This window comes from Morone saxatilis, unplaced genomic scaffold, assembly GCF_004916995.1.
Source record: "Morone saxatilis isolate NCDOM2014 unplaced genomic scaffold, NCSU_SB_2.0 Contig18, whole genome shotgun sequence".
NCBI lineage: Eukaryota > Metazoa > Chordata > Actinopteri > Moronidae > Morone > Morone saxatilis.
In genome coordinates, this window is record NW_023339740.1 from 24,967,702 (window position 1) to 24,981,722 (window position 14,021).

The 14,021-nt window shown below is 38.3% G+C and overlaps 2 protein-coding genes across 3 annotated transcripts in view; both read left to right on the forward strand.

Moving 5' to 3' along the window:
- The first annotated feature begins 4,616 nt into the window (after positions 1-4,616).
- Positions 4,617-7,035, forward strand: rps23 (ribosomal protein S23). Its single transcript, XM_035661890.1, has 4 exons — positions 4,617-4,698; positions 5,857-6,016; positions 6,535-6,655; positions 6,846-7,035. Exons 1-4 carry the CDS (start codon positions 4,695-4,697, stop codon positions 6,990-6,992), a joined length of 432 nt encoding a protein of 143 aa, XP_035517783.1. The 5' UTR covers positions 4,617-4,694; the 3' UTR covers positions 6,993-7,035.
- Positions 7,036-9,093: 2,058 nt separating this feature from the next.
- LOC118328255 (dynein heavy chain 12, axonemal-like) overlaps positions 9,094-14,021 on the forward strand; it is a 10,580-nt gene continuing 5,652 nt past the window's right edge. Inside the window, exons 1-6 of one of the 2 annotated variants that reach the window (XM_035661891.1) lie at positions 9,095-9,251; positions 10,692-10,865; positions 11,806-11,858; positions 12,585-12,719; positions 12,800-12,958; positions 13,700-13,824. In XM_035661891.1, coding sequence (XP_035517784.1) covers positions 10,711-10,865; positions 11,806-11,858; positions 12,585-12,719; positions 12,800-12,958; positions 13,700-13,824 — 627 coding nt within the window. In that variant the 5' untranslated portion in view covers positions 9,095-9,251; positions 10,692-10,710. Of the gene's footprint in view, positions 9,252-10,691; positions 10,866-11,805; positions 11,859-12,584; positions 12,720-12,799; positions 12,959-13,699; positions 13,825-14,021 lie in introns of both variants that reach the window. The other variant, XM_035661892.1, reaches the window with a different exon arrangement.

Genomic DNA, 14,021 nt, shown 5'->3' on the forward strand with positions numbered 1-14,021 from the left:
GATGATCAGAGGTTTCGAGTACCCAGAATGCATCTGGGTAGTCCAGTGACACAGTTGTTCACCCGATGGATTAACGTTTAAGGTTACAGACAGAGTGATCAGTCTGGGACAGAGATGTACTGTTGCTGAGAGGTCCCACTCTGACCCAGATTACAGAGACAAAGACTCTTACAGTAGAAAAAAAACAATGTTAATATGAGAATCAATTTAACACCAGGAAGCGCCGCCTCGATTGCTTTTTATAAAAACATGAAGAGCTCCTGAGCCGGACAGACCAACTGGGAGGCCAACAACACAAGCTCCAATACATCCTGATTGATTGTCTATAACATTAAATATTCATCACTCAATAAGAAACAATCAAAGTTAAAGTAAAAAAACATACTTATTGATTATATATTATTATTGTATTAAGAGTTTAACACACAAAAAAGTATTTTTGATCAGGTTTTAATTGACAATTGTTAAACTTGAAGTTTCATTCTTGACTTTGTGAACAAAACCAGTCATCAACCAGGAGTCAGTGAACACCTATTCAACCACCTATTATCCCACCTGTTAACAGCTAAGCCATGACTGAGCAACACCATCTGTTGAGGAAGCCCATGAGTTGTAGCTGAAAGCTTCCAAAGCAACTACCTGAGCATATGTATGTGTGTATGTGACACCGTGTTTTCCCAACTGAGGCTCGTCCACTTCAAAACAAAACAACAAATACAGAAATCTACTGAGAATAACCAAAAGTTTGGACGGACTTCCACTCATAGATAAGAAGCTGATTGAGAGAGATTGAAGTTATGTTGTGGTGGTAAATGTAATCACTGCCTGTATTATGTTCAGATGTAACGTTGTTTTGAGTGAATGAGAATCTGGGGTTCACCGTCTCGTCTGTGGTTAGGTTTAAAAGCATGTTAGTGAAAGATAATAGTTTCAGCTAAATGTTAATAAACACTGTGCGTCTCGTACTTCAGGTCACTGCTGCCACGATCTTTACCAAACCTTGACCAAGTTATATTTTAAAGTAAGCGCCTAAACATAACCATAAGAACGTTTAATTATCCTGTCATTGCCATGACGAGACACTCAACTCACGATTCCATATAATTCACAATACTGGGTTCACTGTATGATTTTTTTCAACGAAATTAGATTGAAGACAAATTATGATCAAGATTATTTTATTTCTCAGACAAAAATCTACAAAATATATATCCTCTTATATTTTTTTAATCAAATTTAAGAATCCTTTAAATAAACTTTACATAATAACGCACATTTATTTTGTTTGTAAAAGTGAAACTGAAGTCTTTGCCTTGATACTGACTCAAGTATTGGATGACAAACAAGCATCTCGATGAATTTTTTCATCTCACCGATTTCAACCTTCACATATTTTTATCACAACGTAACTTTCTCGTGATATATCATCACATTCACATTTGCCAGTGAATATTACGTTAAACATGTTGCAACTTGCCTGATGCTTTAATTCATTATAATATAATTTATAATTGTACAATTATATGTTATGAGACCGTTGTTTTACAGGCAGAGCCTGGCAGGTGTCATCGAAGAAGAATAATAATTCAGTTCAATTCAATTTAGTTTATTTGTAAAGCTCCAAATCACAACAGAAGTTATCTCAGGACACTTTTAAAACAGAGCAGGTCTAAACCGTACTCCTTATAAATATAACATGAGTTAAGTGTGTTTTCACATTACTTAATTTATGCATATTAAAGCAAGAATTCTATTAATTTTTCATCCACTTGTTCGCAATATCTGCTTACCAACGGTCTGCAGTATACAGTTAGTATGAGTCCATGTATCTTTGTCCAAAATCAAGACTGTAGCGTCTACTCTGGTGAGTTAGGGAGGAGAATGCAGCCTGATGCAAAATAATCAGTCAGTTTAATCTAAATGAGCTCTGTGGACGCTCCACCTCAATCCAAGGACGTTCTGCCTTTCAGTAGATGTCGAATAAAATGTATTATAAAAGTACTTAATACAACAATAGACACAGAGTTGTCAAATCCTCCCCGACTCACTGACTTCATACAGCCAAAAAAGGCTTTAGCTCCTCTTGTGTATTGAGCACAGGACTGTGGATTGAGGGATTGCACTGATTACATAATCATACAATCATGAGCGCGTGCGCACACACACACACGGGTCATGAAGGATGGGGTGGCTTTTAGCCAAAAGGAGATTTTGCAGCTTCTCTCCCTCTGTTACCATCAGCAGCTGCACACTGCAACAAACTGCCTTCTTACACATCAAACAGAGCAACACTATCATCCCATTTCTGTTTTGTTTGTGCCAACACTAACAACTGATACACTGATTAAATGATTCTTCAAAACCTCGCATTATGTGCAATTATTATTATTATTTTATTTGATTATTTTTAGGTCCAACGTAGGCCACCATTTGTACAACTCTCTCTTTGTACTGCACATAGCATATATGGTTAATAATAGGGGTTAGGCAACTAAAACACAGTCAAGGTTTGGGGAAAATACAGAAAATTTTAATTTTAATTTCAGTACTGCAATGGGTCCCAAACTCCTTCAGACAAGTCACACATGCTACACCATAACTGGGGATGTCTGAGATACTGGTTTGGTTTTTATCTATTTAATTAAGGCTAATTCCCTCTTCTTTTAGCTCTAGTTTAGTGACAACCAGCGTCAGCAGCAACCAAGCTCCTATAAAGCCACTGTACACCACCTGCCCTGCACCAAACGACAGACAGACACAGTTAGAGACCGGCTGGTGAACAAAGTAGAACATCTAGAAGCTAAATCAAGAGTGAATATTGGACATTCATCAGCTGGACACACGCGTCCAGTAGGATGATAAAAGGAGGTGACTGTTTGGTTTTAATATGTCAGATGTTGGGTTTAAAGGATGCTTCTCTGCCCCCAAATGACCAAATAAAACATAAAATGCAGCTTTAAATAACCAACAATGAAGCTGCAGCTCTTTGTGGGACACACAGTGGAAACGCATCAGTAATCTTTGAGCTTAAACGTGTCAAGAGTCAAAGATTAGAGAGTCAGAAACAGCAGCAATCAAAGTAAAACATGAGTCATCTCTGTTTCTCACCGACCTGTCAGCAGGTTGTCGGTCGAGGCAGGTAGACGACTGCAGATGGAGGACGAGGACAGAGAGGAGGAGGAGGATGCAGCAGTGTTTCCATGGTGAAGCCATCGCTGTGGTGACTAGAGCGTGATGCCAGCACACTCTCTTCCTCTCTGCCCCTCGTAATCTACTTTAATCAGCCCACCGCCTTTAAGCCCCCCTGACAGACTGAGGAACCGGCCTATCAGAGCAGAGCAGAGCCAGACAGGGTTGAGTCCAGCCCCTCTGCACAGACATTTGCTGCTGCCACATTTTATCACTTTCATTTCACCTCAGTCATTAGAAAATGAATTACAGCAGGTATACATATTATATACGAGATTCATATGTTGGTCAGGTAGGATTATGATTGTTAAAAATGATTTACAAAATAATTAAATAGATAATATATGCACATTTGTTGGTTCACTATTTGGGTTAATTGTACAGTTTACACTTAGTCACCTCATAGAAAGGTCACCCTAAAGGGAACCACTGCTCTAGAGTACCTATAGAAGAGCACAGATAATAATAATAATAATAATAATAATAATAATAATAATAATAATAATGTTATCAATTTGTTTTGGTAGCACGCATAGTTTATAACAGTTTATCAAGTAGATTTGTAATATTTCAAAAGCTTATTATTTGAGATTCAACAATTCAGCTGTTTCACTTGATTAGTGTATGTTAATAAATAAATTGTCACATATACTATAAATAAACTCAATTATACTCAGATATACTCAACACACTATCTGTGTATCCAAATAAAGTGTAACCTTTTTCTTTTTGTTTTTTCATTTTACTGTTGGTTTTATATTATTACTTTATATAATTTAAGTAATTTATAATTTAACTAAAGCCAGCTTTCAGTTATTGTGTTTTATACCAACGTTTGCTTCTGATTGGTGTCCGTTAATTCCTGATGGAGGACACCTACTAACTGTCTGTGAGTGTCTGCTAATGATAATACCATCTATATGACTTAAAGGCGGACTGGTCTCCCAGTGTTTCTTAAACCCAGGATCAAAGTCAAACCTTGGATTGAACTAAACAAGCCGGTCATGTTTGTTTCTGTTAAATCGAGCTCTCAATAAAGGAATTAATGCGTCTATTGTTTCAAATGCTCTCTAAACTCAGAAAAAAAAATTGTCAGAAAAACAGAAGAAAAAAAAAAGTGAATGCAATACGCTTCCGTATAGAAGATATAAAACTATAAATTAAAGTATATACACTATGCATTGCCCAAGTAGGACATGGAGTGCAAAATATAAGCAGAAAATTAACTTAAACAAAAAAACTACTAAACTACCAAAGTGGAAATTAAATATAAAATATATTTAAAAAAAAATAAAAAATGTAACACAAATAACAAACATATAAAAAAAAATAAAAAATAAAAACAAAGGTGTATTAAAAACAAAAAGGAGGAATCTTCACTGTTTTCCATGCTGATATTTCCAGTCAGGCGGTCAGTGTGGCCACGCCCGGTCGGGGTCCTCCGAGTAGACATTGCCGCGGTGCATGCTGGCTCCTTCCTTTCCAACCCGGACTCCTCTGCAAACATGGGTACGGAGCTCAAACTTCACCCTAAAAACCCTCTAAATCCCTCTCCCGCCGCGATTTATCACACCGGGGTCGTACGTGAACGTCTTATGAACCGTCCTCGACCCGTTCGTGGCGGAAGAAACGTCCCGGTCGGTTATAAAATGAAGCTTTTTACGGTTCTTCGTGTCCGCAACGTGGAGCGGCCATAAGCGGCGTGTTAGCGCGGTTAGCTCCCGACGGCTAATTTAACTTTAAACGCTTAAAAACGGGTTATTGTTTTTATTGTAACGTCTTGTTAAGTGACGGGGCAGTTAGATGAGGGTGTGTACTGTTGTGTTTGTGTGTGAAGTGTCCGGTGGTGAGTGTTTGTGAGGGTTAGTTTAACGTTTAGCTTCGTTCACTTTGCTGCTTTTATTTTAGTATTTTTCGGGTAAAAGATGCGATTAAAGGCGCAGAAAGCGTTTATGTTGGTGTACAAAGTCACGTTTTTTTAATATTTTAACATTAAAGTAAAGTATAGTTGCTGAGATACTCCGTGTTTTTTAAGAAAAAACCTGTAATTTTGACACTTTGACTGCAGTTTGTCTCGTTTTATTACATTTTGCGGTGTTTTTTCGTCACTTTGTGTTTTTGTATTTGGTGTAATTTGATTCTGCAGATGTTCGTAGACACGTTGATGCTGTTGGTCTCAAACAGTCACTGAACCAAGCATCTGTTTCTCTTCAAAGATAAATCAGATTATTAAGAAAAACGTGGAGTTTCCTGAAGTGTTTGTGTGTAAACGCAGATGTTTGTGTTGTTTGTGAGTAAAGAGACCAATAATCTCTGCACTTCTTTAAAAGTGGTAGAAGTTATTCTCTTTAAAAGCNNTTTTTTATTCTTCTTATATTTAACTTTGCTGTTTTTTTGTGTAATTATTAAAATATCTAAATTTCTGCTGCAGAAATGAGACAGGGACACTTTAAAATATAAGCCAAGAATACTTCATATATTCTGTACATACATAATACTTTATATCTTCTATCTTCTCTTTGATTCTGTTCTTTTTAGTTTAATGTATGTTTGTGTTTTGTTTGCTACTGGATGCTTGAATCTCCCTCGGGATAAATAAAGTATCTACTTCCAGTCAGTGGTTTTTCATCGGCTGACTTTTAACTCCCGCTCGTCTTTGTCTTGCAGGAAAGTGTCGTGGTCTGCGCACAGCCAGGAAGCTCCGTAACCATCGCCGTGAGCAGAAATGGCACGATAAACAGTACAAGAAGGCCCATCTGGGCACCGCCCTGAAGGCTAACCCCTTCGGAGGAGCCTCCCACGCCAAAGGCATCGTCCTTGAGAAAGTGTGAGTTTGACCTGCTGAACAGTGAACACCCGATGTGATTGGCAGATCTCACGAAACAATTCCCGATACGAAAGCAGACAGTCAGTTTTTGTGCTGGTGACGTTCTCTGTTGGGATGTCAGCGGGAACATCTGCAGCGTTTCTAATCCTCAACTGTTGGATAGTTGAGTTGTTGAAGTGTTTAGTGTTTGATTGCAGTCTTTTAACACCTTCAGTTTTAGTCTGAACACTGTGACATTGTGATGTTTTCACCTTAAAAGCTGTCGGGGCCAAACTCTTTGAATCTTATAGATTTTCTTACTTGTTGAACTGATTTACTGCTGGCATCAAACACTGATCATGAGAACAAATAATGCAGCAGAAAAGAGAAAATAGACGATGGTCAGTGGCAGTTTTAGTGAAGATCTTTAGAGACTACACTAGAGGTATATTATACGTGTTCATATGCTCTGACGTTTCCTTCCAGGCAGCTTCAGATTGTTTCAGGTTTAGTTTTTAAGTGTTGTTTCTCGTCTGCAGTGGCGTTGAGGCTAAGCAGCCCAACTCTGCCATCAGGAAATGTGTGAGGGTTCAGCTCATCAAGAACGGCAAGAAGATCACCGCCTTCGTCCCCAACGACGGTTGCCTCAACTTCATCGAGGTAAACTCCCGTCCTGTGTATACTATGACATGTTTATGTGCATTAGAGGTTCAGGTTGGCCAGAGAAAATAAGTTCTGCCTTCTTTCACACAATGTATTTAGCAGCTTTAGTGTCTGTATAATGTCTGCAGGTCCTAAAATACAGCTAACTTAACTCTGACCTCTCTCTCCTCTCCGTTTGGATCTGCAGGAAAACGACGAGGTTCTGGTGGCAGGATTTGGACGTAAAGGTCACGCTGTGGGTGATATTCCCGGAGTTCGTTTTAAGGTGGTCAAGGTGGCCAACGTGTCCCTGCTGGCCCTCTACAAAGGCAAGAAGGAGAGACCAAGGTCATAAACAGTTGAGGCAGAAAATACAATAAACAGCTTTTCAATTACAATTTCGGTTGTTTCGTGTTCTCATTTGTCACAGTCGTTACTTTTAGTTGGACTTTAAAAGCATAATTTGTCCAAACACTTGAAGTTTCTTTATGCTCTAAGTCAGCAGATTTCAAGCATCATATCAGAGTTGTGGATTTATTCATGGTACACACACTGCTGCCCGTGTTCAGCCCAATACTCAGTGTAGCTATATATGAAAGTTGGAACAATTATTGATCCTCTGAAGTCCTGAAAGATCTTTGTTAAAACTTAAATAGGCTTCATTAGTGTAACTTGATTATTTCTCCATAAACTGTCAATACCAAGTGTACACAATAAGACTTTAGGAGTTCTGTAGAAAAAGACATGAAGCAAGTAAATTAAAGTGTTTTTAAATTCCCTAGCTTGACTCTCATTCCACAAGGCTGGCAGTTTTTCATCTAAAAGAAACAAGTAGATATACAGTGGGATAAAAGCATTGTATTCTGTTGACTACTGAACCCCCCCCACACGCACACACACGAAGCCCTCAAGGGGAGGGAAAAAAGCGATATGAGCGTACAGGGTGAATTTTTATGAATGGAGCGGAGACTCATTCCCCTGCAAAATTATTTTATTGGGTATTTACCGGTATTTGCGAAACAAAAATCACTGAAGTTAAAGTTCTGTCACAAAACTATATTGTTTTGGATCTTTGACATTTTTAAGTGTATACGAAATCCCTGGAGAACCTGCGTATCACGTGGACTACACCACTGCCATATGGGCATAAATAAAGGTGTTCAAAAGTATTCAGGATTTAAACAGACTGAACCTTTCTTGAGAAAAACAACCTAAATTGTGTAAACAAAATAATATTGAGGGCTTTATTTTTCTTCTTCTGACTATATTGGCTTCAAGGTTGAACAACAAAAGAGGGCAATTGTCTCCGGACCCCAAAAGTCTCAGGTTTATTGTTTGTCAGTTGGTTTTTGGTAATTTCATTAATTGTAAAGTCATTAGAGTATTTGAACCTCCAAAGTACAATTTGAACTAATGAACCTTGTGTCAAAATCTAGTTTTACGATAATGTATTGTGCTTTATGTCGCACATTAAAGGTCCACTGTGAAACATTGAGGAGGATCTATTGGCAGACATTGAATATAATATTCATAGGTTGGTTTTAATTGGTATCTAATTCATGTTTTCTGCAGTAGGCCCGAACAGACAAGCTCAAGAGAGGAGCTTTTAGTTCCACTTCAGTGGTTGTAATCTGCAACTTCACCACTAGATACCACTAAATCCTACACACTGGTCCTTCAGGCAAAACGTTTTGTTTATCAAATTACTACAACTACTAGTTGTTTGTCTCTTGAAGTAACAAAGCTGCTGCAACAATTAGTTGATAAATCAGTCGACTGCCAGAAAATGAACTGTTTTGATAATTGATAGATTCACTCTTTTCTCTATTTACCTACAAACTTACTTACAAACTGTAACAATAAACACTATATTAACCTATAAAATGAAGAAAATTGAAAGAAATAAATTGAACAAAGCACTCTTTTGGCTCCAGCTCCTCCGATGTCAGGATTTGATGCCTATTTGATGCCTATCCACGTTTTAGATCATCATAAACTGAATATTTTGGACTTTTGGTCAAAACATGACATTAGATATCATCACATAGGACCCGGGCAAAAAGTGATGGACAGCATTTCATAGAGTAAACAATGAATAGATTTATCTGACAAACAGTAGTTGCAGGCTTATTGCTTTGTGTTCTTGTATTTGATATAAAATTTAGGGTGGTAGGGTAAATAAACATTGCAGGGCAGTCAGCTGGGTTGTTGGCGGTCTACAGGAGCCTGACACTGAATTAACAGCTGGCTGTTGTTTATTGTGTAGTGTCACACTGTCTGCTGATTTAGATCATTACATATTCTTAGAAAGCAGAGAGTAAATATAGCAACATGTGTCAGATCCTCTGTCTCCCCCCCACACAGCCAGAGTGCTGTAGGTAAACAGCTGAAACAACTCTTTTACAGTACAGTTGATGTTGTGTGTGAGTGACACAGGTGTATTTGCAGCTGGCAGCCTTTGCTCTGTTTTAAACTCTGTGTGGAAGATGTGTTCATTGATACAACCCACACAGACATACAGCTCTGGTATCAGTCACAGGTCAGACCCTCTGCTCCTCCTGCCATCTTTTGATCTGCAGCCTCCACAGCCGACCACCCAACACTAAACTACAAGGTAAGAAAATAACTACAGTGAGAGTTATTTCCTCTGGCTGTACTGATCAGTTTATTGCCAATAATCTTTTATTGATAATATTTTAATTCCTGTACAGTATTTGTAAATTGTGACTACAGTTTGGTTAAAGTTTGGTTAAATTATTATGGTAACATAATGAGGGAAGCAAATGTTTACTGCCAGTCTGAACTCTTAGGTCACACATTTCACAACCACTGGCCTTCTTGACCTCCACAACATAATTAAAATAAATAAAAAAACAGTTGAGAAAACTCAAGGAAATCAAACTGTTTTCACAGATTTTTTAGTTTTTTCACTGAGTTTTAATTCAAACTCATACTTTTAAGTTTTGAAATACATTTTTAAAAGGTTTTTGCCAACCTATAATCTTTTGTTGAGGTAATTTAATTTGCAGCTGTCAGTAAAGGCAGAAAAAGAAGAAGAGTAAATTATATTTATTCATTATTATTTTATCTAAAATCTTAAGAGTTCGAGTTTGACTTAAAGGTGCAGTGTGTAGTGTGTCCAGCGGTGTAGTTGAAGATTGCAACTTCCTTACCACATCTTCCCCCTTCCAAGTGCGAAGGAGTGGATGTGAATGTCCCTATTTAGAGCCATTGATCGGTTTGTACATTATGAGCTACTGTAGAAAGACGGCTATTCAACATGGCTCCCTTTGTAGATAAAAACGGCTCATTATAAGGTAACGACAACAGAATGATTCTTACTTTCAGGTGATTATACACTAATGAAAACATAACTTTGAATATTATATTACAGTTCTGCCAATAGAGCAACCCTAAATGTTACACACCATTCTACATTTGATCTGGATCTGTTGCTGGTGTTGGACCCTTGGCTCCAATGAAAGAAAATCTTAATCCAACAACATAAGGGGATATTTGGGCAGGCAAAGTGAAATTATATACTGTAGCACTACTGGCAAGATATGAAGGGAGATAAAGTGCACAGAATATATGTTTCCAGAAATCAAGAAAAGTTTTGTATTTGACAGAAGAGATAGAAAGGAAACACGAGGAGAGAGAAAGATGGCTGCAGGAAAGGTCCTCATGCAAGGTTTTAGGCAGGGATGTTGCAGTTAGAAGCAAACACATCTAAAGAAGATACTTTCTAAAGTCAAGGAGCAATTTTAGACAGCTTGTTCTTCCAACTATGTGTCAACAATTTGTGTTTGGTCCTTTACTGTTTCAACAACTGCACAAAGTCAGGTCTATAAAGAAATAGTTCCCCCAGTTTGAAGATCTTGAACAAGCCCTCAACACCTTTGATAAACTGTGAGCTGAACCTGATCACCCACCATCAGTGTTGAACGTCTTGTGTCTGAAAGGAAAATAAACTCCCTGCAGTCAGTTTCCAATATCTGGTGGTAGCAGCAGATTGATGCTATCTCTTCAACAATGCTTCCCTTTTATCGAACAGGACCCTTTATGTGGACATCATGGAGTTTGAGCGAATTGGGAAGGGGGATGATGATGAAGATGATGAAGATGATGAAGATAATGCAGCTATGCAGTATGTGATTGAACAGAGTCTGCTGGAGAGCAACAGACAGAAAGAAGCCCAACAAGACTCCACAACTAAAGTTGACAGGAGGTCAGTCTAACGGACGCTCTGATGTTTGGTTTGTCAACCTGATCAACTCATTCCTTTTCTGTCCTTCATCACATGATCCTCCAGATTGTCTCTCACTAGCAGTATTTACTTCTTCTCGTTGCTTCAGTGGGGGATCTGGCTCCTAGCTGCCACCACGGTTTGATGTCTAATGATGTCAAATTTAATGAATTTACCATTTAATAGACAGTTTAGAAAAAAAGACGTATTTGGGAAAATGTCTGAAGATTTGAACATGAAACAAACAAATTTGTAACTAATTTCTTTTACTAAGATAGTTCAGTTTATAGTTTCAAATCTGTGGAGCGCCAGTGGTGACAAAAGGCATGAAAAGATTATCAGATAAACCCAAAATATAACTGAATATATCAATAAAGAATACTGTTACTTTCCCCTTTTAACTCCAATTAGATGTTAAAACAAAGGGTTAATTTGCACAAAAAACAAAGGGTTAATTTGCACAATCCGATGTCTCTGTTTTAATTTACTTTTCTAAATCATGTTTTATTTTGTGACCTTCAGGGGACATCAGTCAAACTGTTTTATTCTTTTTAAGAATGGCTTTAATCTGTTTTTGGAAATTAACTCTTAAAACTGAAAAGCTTTTTATTGTTTTTCCTTTAATCTCTGAGCCGTTTTACAGAACATTAAAGAGCTAATAGTTATATAATCTGGTTGAAGTCCTCTGTAAGTAATTAATACTTTAAACTGTCGTCTGAAAGAGACTGTGACACTTTGATCTATAAGAGACTTGAAACTGGTTTCACTGGATCCAAAATGTCGGCCTCATCTGGAAGTTTTGCACTAATATCCCTGCAGGTGAAGCTCTTGGTCAGATCAGATGACTTCCTCTTCAGTTTGACTTCAGTTTTTCTTTGTGTTTGATATGTTTAACTCAGTTAATGATCTTCTTTCCTCACAGTTCTGGGCCTGAGTCTGCAGACAGCAGCACGATCTTCACTGCTATAAGAGAAGGTGAATGTTGTGATTAAGAGAATAAAATTAAACTGTCAGGTATTTCCACTTTAAGAGATTATTGGCAAATGTTTCGTCGCAAATGTATGACTTTAGTGCTGGTTAAGTTGACTCAGTGATGGCTAGCTGTTTATTTCTTTATCTGTCGCATCAGTAGCATTAATCAGTCACTGGTTTGGGTTAAGTTTGGGCCGGAGCAGCGAGATATAGATAAATATTTTTACAGATAAATAAAATCCAGTGTTTATTACAGGATAACCAGCTTTATTATGGAGAGTGCAGCAGCAATCCGCAGTAATGAACCTGAGATCAGAGCAGCATGTTAATGTATGAAGGCCACACTAATTAAAACTGTCCTCTTTCTACAACTCAGCTGCTTGTGTACAACTCAAGATGTCAAGATATTTAAATGAATGGTAACACTGTACACTATCTGTTGTTCTCTGCCTCGATTTCTTGGTAAATAAGCTCCAAATTCTTCACACCACCAAGTGTTTCTATGTGTGCTGATAGAGGAGCGTTACCTAGATGAGAGTGTAGGTGACATAACATCGTACTTTGGGGGTGTGGAGTACAAGGCAATATCACAGATCTTTACACACAGTCAGAAATAGACAGAATTACTGCATTTAGTCTGGAAAAAACAAATAAAAACACTATAAACTGAGACCAGGATCCATTGTTAGCATAATAAAGCGACTGTATACTTTACTAACTAACCTCCAGGTAACGAGAAGCTCTTGAAGGATCTGTGTGTCCGACAGAGAGACAAGTTTTCTCAGGCAGACAGCAGAGGTTGGACTCCTCTCCACGAAGCGGCAGCTCAGACCAACCAAACCCTCCTGGAGCTCACATTCAAAGGTTTGTATTCACTTTATACTCATTAATGTAATAAAAGAGTGATGATAAAGAGGTTTAAATCAAACAGGTCAGTTCTCCAGTTTCAGGCCCAGACTCTGTGAAAAGTCGTACTCTTCAGGGTCAGACTCCTCTCTTCCTGGCAGTAGAACGAGGTCTGATAGAAAACGCCTCCTTCCTCCTCCAACATGGAGCTCTGCCGGACAGCCAGGACCAAGACGAGGACGCACCGCTGTTTGTAGGTAGGCTGACTCAACAGTTCACTGCCTCAAAGCCTGTTAAGATTATTATGAGTCCTGTGTTGATGTGAAAGCAGGATTTTACTGTTGTAGTTGGTTGAGGTGGAGCTCATTTTAAAGGTCCAGAGTGTCACATTTAGGAAGAGCGGACGAACCAAACACCAGCTAGTTTTCATTTATTTTGGTTGCAATCTGCCACTTCAACACTAGATGGCACTAAATCCTACACACTGGACCTTTAAGTTATTTGTGTAGAGCTGCAAGGAATGATTATTTTTTATTATGGATGAATCATGAATCCTTTTCTCTTCTCTTAAATGCCGTCACAATTAGCCCAAAGTGCCACCTTCATAGTGTTTGTTAGTATCACACTAACAGTCCAAACCTCAAAATTATAAGAAATAAATTAAAATAACAAAAAGTAAAAGCAGTAAATCCTCACATTTCTGAAGCCGGAGCCATGAAATGCTTTTTCATGAAAGTGACTTCACTGTTTATTATTGACAGTTGCCAATTAATTCTCCATGAAGTGACTAACTGATTAATAATTAGCTGTACTTGTAAAAACATGTCCAATTTATAACAATAAAATGTGTTTTACAAGCATTTAATATGTTTTTTATGACAATATTTTATTTGTACAATAACCAGTAACTAATGGTAATAAAATAACTTTAAATCTGCGCTTCAGTACAGTATTTGAGTTAATGTACGTGGTTATATTTCACCTATATCCCTCTGCAGCCATCCGTTCAGACCGCACTGACCTGGTTAAGCTGCTGCTCCAGTGGGGCTCCAGGGTGAACCAGTCGGGCTGCCACGGCCGGCGTCCCCTCCACGAGGCTGCACGGCTGGGCAAAGCTGCGCTGGTGAACCTGCTGCTGTTGGCACATCCCAGACCCCCTCACAGCCTCACACAGCCTCACATCCGGCTGGCACTGCCGCTCAAAAAGGGAGGACACCTGGAGGTGGTGGGAGACTCTCCTGGGGAAAGGTGAGAGCAGTTACTCTCCACTATTATACTATAGTACATATATATATATATATATAAATATATATATCAGCA

Coding starts and splice junctions, on each gene's coding strand:
- rps23 (XM_035661890.1), top strand. Junction 6,017..6,534: donor GGCATCGTCCTTGAGAAAGT/GTGAGTTTGACC, acceptor TCTCGTCTGCAG/TGGCGTTGAGGCTAAGCAGC. Junction 6,656..6,845: donor GTTGCCTCAACTTCATCGAG/GTAAACTCCCGT, acceptor TTGGATCTGCAG/GAAAACGACGAGGTTCTGGT.